Raw genomic sequence first — 10964 nt, 5'->3', positions numbered from 1 at the left:
CGGGGGTGGCAGCATCATGTTGTAGGGGTGCTTAAACTATTCTTTATATTTTAATCATGAACCTTTAATACAACATAATAACATTTTCATGACATGTACCACCACCAATTTGTGACAGTGTTTAAATGCATGAAAGTATATTACATCGTTAGAAAGACAATAACCAGGTTTCCATCCAACCTCTTTATGAGAGTACATGTTTTATATTCTTTATTTTTATGACAGCACATTTTCAAATGTCAACAAAACAAAGCATGCAAGTATGCATGTGATCTTTTTTGTTGAGTTTTGATATGTCGCAGGCGTGTTAAGTAGTACAGTCGTAGCTTATCCAAGGGTAATGAGTCAATGTTTTTCTGGTTGTGGCGCTGTGGGGCCATGGGGCTTGAACCCCGCCATGGCTGCATGCAACTATGTTTTTGTTTCATTCTTAGTGTACGTTTGAGTCTGATTCATTGGCCAGAGGAGAGAGTAGGTTTTTTTCTCCAAACTCCTCATTAACATCCACAAAGTAAGGTCTGTATGAGGTAGGTAAATTCACATGAAGGTTAGTCATTATTATATTATTGGTAATCCCCTGGAGTAACCCGTTCAGTTCTAATAACAAACCTGGCTGTGAAGTTTTAGTTTTATTTTACCATTATTTTACCAGGTAAGTTGACTGAGAACACGTTCTCATTTACAGCAGCGAACTGGGGAATAGTTACAGGGGAAAGGAGGGGGATGAATAAGCAAAATGTAAGCTGGGGATGATTAGGTGACCATGATGGTATGACAGACAGCTTGGGAATTTAGCCAGGACACCGGGGTTAACACTCCTACTCTTACAATAAGTAATGGGATCTTTAATGACCTCAGAGAGTCAGGACACCCATTTAACGTCCCATCCAAAAGACAGCACCCAACACAGAGCGATGTCCCCAATCACTGCCCTGGGGTATTGGGATATTTTTTAGACCTGAAGAAAGAGTGCCCCCTACTGGCCCTCCAACACCACTTCCAGCAGCATCTGGTCTCCCATCCAGGAACTGACCAGGACCAACCCTGCTTAGCTTCAGAAACAAGCCAGCAGTGGGATGCAGGGTGGTATGCGGCTGAAGTTATCAAATGAACACAACCATTTCTAAATCAAGGACATGTAATTTCCCTCTATCCAGGACATGCTGCTTAAATCAAACACACGTCTGTCTAGAAACCCACTATACAATTAATTGAACACTGGCCTATGTTATTAACCGCAGATATACAATGAACCGTAAATGTTGTGGAACTGTTGTAACAGGCTTAATAATAAAACATGAAGTTTAATCTTGTGAAGGATCAAACGTTTGACTGTTGTCTTTCACAATACTTGGCTCATGTTGCATGTTAAAAAATAACTGATTTTGATTACCTTGTTTGATTAGCATCTGTCCATAGACTGAGTTGAGTCTTGAGTATTGACTCTGCTGGCGTTGTTGTCTTCAGGCAGTGTGATCATGAGACTGGGCATTGCTCTCCTGTAGGGGAGAGAAGAGAGGGGAGTAGAAGAGAGGAATGGAGAGAAGAGAGGGGAGCACTAGAGAAGTATGAACACAGTGCATTCAGAAAGTATTCTGACCCCTTGACTTTTCCACATTTTGTTGTTACGTTACAGCCTTATTATAAAATAGATACAATTGTTATTTTCCCTTTTAAATCTACACACAATACCCCATAATGGAAAAGCGAAACGTTTTTTGCCATTTTTGCAAATGTATTAAAAATAAAACACTGAAATACCTTATTTACATAAAGATAAACCCTTTGCTATGCAACTCGAACTTGAGCTCAGGTGCATCCTGCTTCCTTTGATCATCATTGATGTTTCTTCAATTTGATTGGAGTACAGCTGTGGTAAAATAAATATATTGGACATGATTTGGCAAGGCTCACACCTATCTATATAAAGGTCCCACATTTCAAATCAAATCAAATCACATTTTATTTGTCACATACACATGGTTAGCAGATGTTAATGCGAGTGTAGCGAAATGCTTGTGCTTCTAGTTCCGACAATGCAGTAATAACCAACAAGTAATCTAGCTAACAATTCCAAAACTACTGTCTTATACACAGTGTAAGGGGATAAAGAATATGTACATAAAGATACATGAGTGAGTGATGGTACAGAGCAGCATAGGCAAGATACAGTAGATGGTATTGAGTGCAGTATATACATATGAGATGAGTATGTAAACAAAGTGGCATAGTTAAAGTGGCTAGTGATACATGTATTACATAAGGATGCACAATCACCCAGTGCACGTCAGGGACCTTAACATATAATTGTATGTGTGGGGTACAGAGATGGGTTAGTCATTCAAAAATCATGCTAACCACTGTTATTGATCATGGAATGAGTCCATGCAACTTCTTATGTGATTTGTTAAACATGTTTTTTTACTCCTGAACTCATTTAGGCTTGCCATAACAAAGGGGTTGAATACATACTGACCAAGACATTTCAGCTTTTCATTTTGTTATTAATTTTAAAAAAATTCATGAAACCAAGTTTGACCTTGACATTATGGGGTATTGTGTGTAGTGACACCAAATCCAAATGTTATCCATTTTAAATTCAGGCTGTAACAAAATGTATAAAAAGTAAAGGGGTGTGAATAGTTTCTGGAGGCACTGTAGGTACAGTAGTACAAACCAGTTCACACTTACGAGGTGTGACTTAGCAGGATTTCCTCTGTTCCATTTGAGTTTTTATGGAGAGTTGTGTCAGTATTTTAGTACACTATTGACACTTAAAATGTATATTCAACATGTGACCGGGTATGAGTTTGGTCTATACAGATCAGTCACTTTTGATGTATTCATCAATCTCGTCAACTAATGTATTACAGTAAGCTGATAACCAGTGTATAAACACTCAGCAGGGCTTATTGTTTAGTATTTAGTGAAGCTGTTTCTAACGAAAATGACTGAGTCACTATCTTTACCAACAGAGGGCAGTAGATACTCACTAATACTTGATACAAGTTCAACCATGTACATTTAGAATACTCTGGATAGTAATGTACTGTGGCAATAGGCTGCAAAGCATCAGATGTCAACATAGTGTGTGTGTGTGTGTGTGTGTGTGTGTGTGTGTGTGTGTGTGTGTGTGTGTGTGTGTGTGTGTGTGTGTGTGTGTGTGCGTGCGTGCGTGTGTGTGTGTGCGTGCGTGCGTGAAGTTTGTATAGATACGATGACACAATACTTCTTGACCACGTGTGACCTTTTATTGCCTTGGTTCACTTTCGAAAGGATGATACTGCCACACAACTAGGAGCATAAGGACTACAAGTTAGTAAAAACACAACTAGGAGCATAAGGACTACAAGTTAGTAAAAACACAACTAGGAGCATAAGGACAACAAGTTAGTAAAAACACAACTAAGAGCATAAGGACTACAAGTTAGTAAAAACACAACTAAGAGCATAAGGACTACAAGTTAGTAAAAACACAACTAGGAGCATAAGGACTACAAGTTAGTAAAAACACAACTAGGAGCATAAGGATTACAAGTTAGTAAAAACACAACTAGGAGCATAAGGACTACAAGTTAGTAAAAACACAACTAGGAGCATAAGGACTACAAGTTAGTAAAAACACAACTAGGAGCATAAGGACTACAAGTTAGTAAAAACACAACTAAGAGCATAAGGACTACAAGTTAGTAAAAACACAACTAAGAGCATAAGGACTACAAGTTAGTAAAAACACAACTAGGAGCATAAGGACTACAAGTTAGTAAAAACACAACTAGGAGCATAAGGACTACAAGTTAGTAAAAACCCAACTAGGAGCATAAGGACTACAAGTTAGTAAAAACACAACTAGGAGCATAAGGACTACAAGTTAGTAAAAACCCAACTAGGAGCATAAGGACTACAAGTTAGTAAAAACACAACTAGGAGCATAAGGACTACAAGTTAGTAAAAACACAACTAGGAGCATAAGGACTACAAGTTAGTAAAAACACAACTAGGAGCATAAGGACTACAAGTTAGTAAAAACACAACTAAGAGCATAAGGACTACAAGTTAGTAAAAACACAACTAAGAGCATAAGGACTACAAGTTAGTAAAAACACAACTAGGAGCATAAGGACTACAAGTTAGTAAAAACACAACTAGGAGCATAAGGATTACAAGTTAGTAAAAACACAACTAGGAGCATAAGGACTACAAGTTAGTAAAAACACAACTAGGAGCATAAGGACTACAAGTTAGTAAAAACACAACTAGGAGCATAAGGACTACAAGTTAGTAAAAACACAACTAAGAGCATAAGGACTACAAGTTAGTAAAAACACAACTAAGAGCATAAGGACTACAAGTTAGTAAAAACACAACTAGGAGCATAAGGACTACAAGTTAGTAAAAACACAACTAGGAGCATAAGGACTACAAGTTAGTAAAAACCCAACTAGGAGCATAAGGACTACAAGTTAGTAAAAACACAACTAGGAGCATAAGGACTACAAGTTAGTAAAAACCCAACTAGGAGCATAAGGACTACAAGTTAGTAAAAACACAACTAGGAGCATAAGGACTACAAGTTAGTAAAAACACAACTAGGAGCATAAGGACTACAAGTTAGTAAAAACACAACTAGGAGCATAAGGACTACAAGTTAGTAAAAACACAACTAGGAGCATAAGGACTACAAGTTAGTAAAAACACAACTAGGAGCATAAGGACTACAAGTTAGTAAAAAGGGTTATTTTCTTTCCAAAGATGAATCAAAAGTTTTTTAGAACAATAAAGCAAGGTTAACTGTTTTAAATCAAAAACGAACCTGCCCCAGTTTTGGAATATATTTTACAGTGTTGAAATGTGCTAAACTATTCTGCAATTGTGAAATGCCTGTTGTCTCATTCACAAGGTTGTCACAGCTTTGGCTTATGGGAGGCAAAGGAGTGTCTGGGGATCACAAAGTGGTCAAAGCTGCCTCTCTGTCAGAGTTTGTCTAGAGCCATTTGATCATACCCCCAAAACCAACACAGGAAGTGTGTTACGTTTGCATGCACGTGTGTATGCATGTGTGTGTGTATGCATGTGTGTGTGTATGCATGTGTGCATGTGTGTGAGTGTGTCTCTCTGTGTGTGGCTTTTCTGCGCCATTTTAAAATCTGTGTCACTGTATAAACACACTGCTGCACAGAACAACCCCAATGCTTTGCTTTAAGGCACAGCACTGACTGAGAAGCAAGTACACTTATTTGCAGACATACTCTACATGATGTTGCATATAGTACACAAAGGATTATTTTAATGCTAAAGAAAAATATCTCAAACATGACATTAAAAACATGACCTTCACAGTTTTCCCAGAGCTATGTAAGCACTTTAACCTTTACAAAGACATTTGAGAATGTACATTACAGATAAAGCACTGAACAATTATACACTAGAAAGCAACATAGCCAAGCAATTTAAAGAAAGCAGAGAGCGCAAGAGAGAAAAATAGATACATATTTGGTTGTACTTTAAAGCATCCCTTTCATAGGGCATTGTTTTTGTTAGATGTTTTTAAGTACTTGTAAGATAAACTTCTGCTCTTGTACAACTTACTAATACTACAAATAGAACATCTCTGGGACAGAGAGAAGACAGGTCAAAAGGTTCTGAAATGCTAGTCTTTGGTAATTATGGAAATAATGCTCAGGTTTTGAAAGGCACTTCATTTTCCCTACTGAAACAGTGACTGTAGCAGAGTTAGCAGAGTTAGCAGAGTTAAGCAGAGTTATGGAAGTTTTTTCTAGTGTTTAAATAAATAACTGGAAGTTTCTCTATTGGATAAATGAACGATTGTCATCATAGTAATAATAATTTAGCTATAGATTATATCAGAATTTAAACTAAGTGTTCTCAACATAATGTTTGCTATTAGACATCAGATACAATTATACTTTATGTACAATAAGATTCTCCTTTTATATATATTTTTTAGAAAACGTTGTGAACATTGCCCTAACTACTTCATATTTCTACAAGGGAATTGCCCATCAAGGGCAAATAAAATCAAGTAAAATGATTTTCCCCCACAACAATGTCAAGGATGCTTGTTTTCATGCATGAGTGCTTTCTTTTATTGTCTGTGGCTCCACAATACTTTGTGCTGATCGTGCGTGATCTTTATCGCCCTGACGCCGGGTTGTACAGCGCGAAAACAGAGGATTTGGCCTGAGGTTGTTACTATGGTCCAGTCTGTGATCGGGCAAAACCAGCACTCCTCTCTTTTCACAGACAGACAACATTTTCACAGTGCCCACTTATTATACAGGCAACCAAAGATATAAGCAATCCAAAAGATCAGATGTAGAATCACATTGAAAAGAGACCATTAACATCTGGTCCTTTTTTGGTTTGTTTTTCTCTACTACTCTGCTTTTTGGCTGTACTACTCTGTATGTAGACATGAAAAGGACATATATGCTTTTGTACTTCATTGCCAATCTGCCTTCCATTGAAAGAAGAGTAAATCGCTGCGTAGTTGAGGTGATATGAGGCCTTGCACAGTTCTATATCCTCTAAGAAATGTGTGCAAAAATAACTATTTTCAATCCAAAAATTAACTATCAACTTGGTGTTAAAGAGTCATATGTTTTCTGTGCAACGGACTTGGTGTGCAACAGCCCTTCCACCTGCAACATATTTGCAGCTACATATGAAAGTGATTGCCTGCCTACAGTAATTTTACTGCTTTGCAGACACACAAGAATATATGATCAATCTCTTCCCCCTACCCATTCAACCCCCCAGAATATGTAAACATTAGTAATCTTTCATTGGTTATTGTTGAAAGTCTTTCAATAGAAAAAGGTCGACAGCATGGATTTTCATCAAGTAAAAAATATTTTCCCCTCTTGGCATGTTTGTCCTTTCTACATTTGGTTTCATCTAACATGCTTAATAAAATAAATCTATCCCTCCTCTCTTAAAACACAACCTTTTAAAATATTCACTTATCCCACAAATAAGCACAGATCCTTTTGTTGCCTTATTGAGTGATGTTACCCACATCCTAATGGTAATAAGTGTTTGTTGTCTTGAGCTAGATGTGTGTGTTCTCCTGTGTTCAGTGTTTGCGTGCGTGTACATTTGTGTGTGTTCTCTCACAGGTTCATACGGTGAGATCGTCTGACCTGGCCCTGCTGCTGGCTTTGCTCAATCTGCTCAGTGGTCTTGTGTCCTCTATCGTATCCATCACCTCCATCCCCACCTTGGTTGAAGGTCCCTCGTCCCCGTCCACTACTTCCTCCTCCACCACCTCCCCTACCTTCTCAACAACTTCCTCCACTACATCCTCCTCCTCCTCACACTCCTCTGCCTCTTTCTTCCTTTCCACCCCCCCATCTACCACATCCTCTACCACTCCATCCACCACATCCTCCACCACCCCATCCACCACATCCTCTTCCGCCACTACATCCACCACATCCTCTTCCGTCACTCCATCCACCACATCCTCCACCACCCCATCCACCACATCCTCCTCCACCACCTCCTCCTCTTCATCCTCCACCTCCTCCTCCTGCTGCTGCTCCTCCTCCTCTTGGTGTAGTGGTAGTGTGTCCTCCCCTATCTCTGTGGTCTGGGTGAAGGAAGGCAAGGTCCCATCGTACACTTTTGAAATGTCGTCCATGTGCCCCAGTTCCTCCACTTTCTCCTCCTTGCACTGAAAGGGCGGGGCCAGAGCGATTAGCCTCCCTGCCTCCATGCATGCCTCCGCCAGGGGGTAGTGGTGGGTCTCCTCCTCCAGCAGCCTGTAGCCTTTTGCCCTCTGGAAGGAAGGCACGGCCAGGGGGGGCAGGCTCTTGAGGACCCCCCCTGGAGGGGACAGGGAGCTTGGGCCCTCACCCTGGGCTGGCCCTGGGGCTGGCTTCCAGAAGACAAAGCGTATCTTCTTCAGGTTCAGGTGACTAATCTCCACGAAGTTGAGGAAGAGGGAGACGCAGGCGACGGCCAGCATGAATATGATGAAGACAGTCTTCTCTGTGGGGCGCGACACGAAGCAGTCCACGGTGTTGGGGCAGGGCCAGCGGCTGCACTTGTACAGCGGCAGGATGCGGAAGCCGTACAGGAAGTACTGGCCCACCACGAAGCCCACCTCAAACAGCGTCTTGAAGATTATGTGGCAGATGTATGTCCTCAGCAGGGTGCCTTCCAGCCTGAACTTCTTGCTGCCCTTGGTGCTGGTCTCCTTGGTGGTGCGCACACTGCCCTGGTCGGGTGCTAGAGGCAGCCGCTCCTCACTCAGCGCCTGCTGGCGACTCAGCTCAACCTCCTCACGCTCTTTGCGTTTCTCCTCCATGTGGACGTGGTGCACGGCATGGCCTACGTACACCAGAGATGGCGTGGACACGAAGATGATCTGCAAAACCCACAGGCGAATGTGGGAGATGGGGAAGGCCTCGTCGTAACACACATTCTCACAACCGGGCTGCTGCGTGTTACAGACGTAGTCCGACTGCTCATCACCCCACACAAACTCTGCCGCCGTACCCAGGATGAGAATGCGGAAGATGAAGAGGACCGTGAGCCACACCCGGCCGATCACCGTTGAGTGCTCATTCACTTCCTCTAAAATATTACCCAGAAAGCTCCAGTCCCCCATGATAGGTCCGTAGCGCTGTAGATAGAATGAATGGATGGATGCAGGGGGACAGGGAGAGTGGAGGAAACAGAGAGCGTGAGAGAGAGAGAGACAGAGAGAGAGAGATGCAGGGGGACAGGGAAGGTGGAGGAAACAGAGAGAGAGAGATGCAGGGGGGACAAGGAGTCTGGAGGAAACTGAGAAAGAGAGATGCAGGGGGGGCAGGGAGGGTGGAGGAGAGAGAGAGAAAGAGACAGAGAGAGAGAGAGAGAGAGAGAGAGAGAGAGAGAGACAGACAGACAGACAGAGAGAGAGAGAAACAGAGAGAGACAGACAGAGAGAGAGAGACAGAGAGAGAGAGAGAGAGAGAGACAGAGAGAGAGACAGAGAGAGACAGAGAGAGACAGACAGACAGAGAGAGAGACAGAAAGACAGAGAGACAGAGAGAGACAGAGAGACAGAGAGAGACAGAGAGAGAGAGAGAGAGAGAGAGACAGACAGAGAGAGAGAGAAACAGAGAGAGACAGAAGTAGAGAGAGAGACAGAGAGAGAGAGAGAGAGACAGAGAGAGACAGAGAGAGACAGAGAGACAGAGACAGAGAGAGAGAGATACAGAGAGAGAGAGAGAGAGACAGAGAGAGACAGAGAAAAGTGTTAAAAACAGATGGGTGGAAAGAAGCGAAACTTCCAAAAAGTCCTGCCCCTCAGCACACAGTTATCACAATGTTTAATTTCAGCTGAAAAGCTGTTGCATGTCTAAATCTAAATAATGCCAACAGAACAGCCAGCCATCATGGTAAAGTCAATTTACAGTCCATACACAAGGTCTGTACAGTACACAAGGTACACAGCTTAAAAATGAACCCGCCTTTTAGAACTTTTGTATTCTGCATGTTCCCCTTTATTATCCATAATAATCAAACGTCATAGCACAACAGAAACACAAAGCAAAACGGTCTTGCCGTTGTCTCGCTAAAGATACTGTTCCACTAGCCACCAAATGCTACCTAATCAACCATCCATGAAAACTAGCAATAACACACCCATAACCCAAATGTTGACATCTGTAAGGTATGATGGTTAAACTTTATCAAATGGGCAACTTGCCACAGCTGCGGCTCCAGTGAACTTGTAGTGTCCTGTCCTGTTCTCTTGGTACCCGGGAAAAAGTGAACTTTATTCTGCCCTCTTTCCCACCTAAAGCCCTGTCCTTGTCGCTCCACTGAGCAGATGTGAACGAATCAGCTCTGATGGTTGGTTTTTAGTTTGCTGCAATATTGAAGCTTGGAGCCAGACGGCCTTTATTCCCCGGGTGAGGCGTGGTGACGCAGGAGACAATAGGATCAACAGACCCAGAGAGGGGCTGTATGGGAGCCGGCCTGAGGCTCCCAAAGTGACATGGACGCCGCAGAACCAGGGCACAGGGCACAGGGTACAGGGCAGATCCCCTCTGCACCCTGCCTCACTGCAGCCCTCCACACAGAGAGAGAGTTAGAGAGAGAGACAAAACAGCCACAGCAGTTGACCTACCACTGGCCACTGTCCTACTATCAACCTGCAGAGACAGAGTCTAGCTTTAACTCTGTGAGAAATGCAGGGAGGGGGCAGAATGTCCTCATGGACCTACACTGGGCTTTTGGTTGATGTCTTTTCATCAATGGTCATATGGTTCTAATTTACAGCTGAGTGGGGATGTATTGTCATTGTTGCGCTGTTCATTGCACAACCTGAGTGGTAACCTAGTGTTATAGTCTAGTGTGGAGCAAAAGTCTTTTCTCTAGGCATACTTTTAGCAAATAACTTAAATTAGGACCATTCATATTCTTATACAATTGACAGTATATTATATGTGGCATGCATTGGATTGACTTTGGAATAGTAAACTTAATCTCTTCAGAAAAATCTAGTTAATAATGAATTTAGTGGTCATTAAAAAAGTGTATTTACAGGTATGCTCACATTTTAGAAGGACCCAAGTCAGGAAGCAGAGTGACAACACAGTGTGACATCGTAGTAGACAGGAAGGCTATAGATGGTAAGTACGAAAACAATACTGTAATGAGGATTCACAGTTTTCGTCTACATTACTTTGGTACATGTGTGACTGTTTTATGAGCTGAATAAGAATCATGTCATGTGTATGTTCTACACATACCATAGCTCTAATCAGTGTCATAGGTTGCAATTATCTGTCTGGAACGTGAAGAATTTCAACTATTGAGTGAAAGGGTGTGTAGACAGGACTCATCTTTCCAGGAATAGGTAACACAAATGTCAACCCTTTATGGCTTGGTTTTATCTTTCGATCTACAGTTTAACTTGTCTTGCAGATGATGTCATGTCTACAGCA

At 41.9% G+C, this 10964-nt stretch overlaps 1 protein-coding gene across 1 annotated transcript; it reads right to left on the bottom strand.

Annotated features, from left to right (window-relative positions):
* Positions 1-3227: 3227 nt before the first annotated feature.
* On the bottom strand, positions 3228-8805 carry LOC109903177 (gap junction alpha-8 protein-like). The gene has a single exon (XM_031799573.1). The coding sequence runs from the start codon at positions 8633-8635 to the stop codon at positions 7142-7144; it is 1494 nt and encodes a 497-aa protein (XP_031655433.1). The 5' UTR covers positions 8636-8805; the 3' UTR covers positions 3228-7141.
* Positions 8806-10964: the final 2159 nt, after the last annotated feature.

Source organism: Oncorhynchus kisutch, linkage group LG2 (genome assembly GCF_002021735.2).
Source record: "Oncorhynchus kisutch isolate 150728-3 linkage group LG2, Okis_V2, whole genome shotgun sequence".
In the NCBI taxonomy this organism is placed as follows: Eukaryota; Metazoa; Chordata; class Actinopteri; order Salmoniformes; family Salmonidae; genus Oncorhynchus; species Oncorhynchus kisutch.
This window is presented reverse-complemented; position numbering and strand designations above follow the sequence as displayed.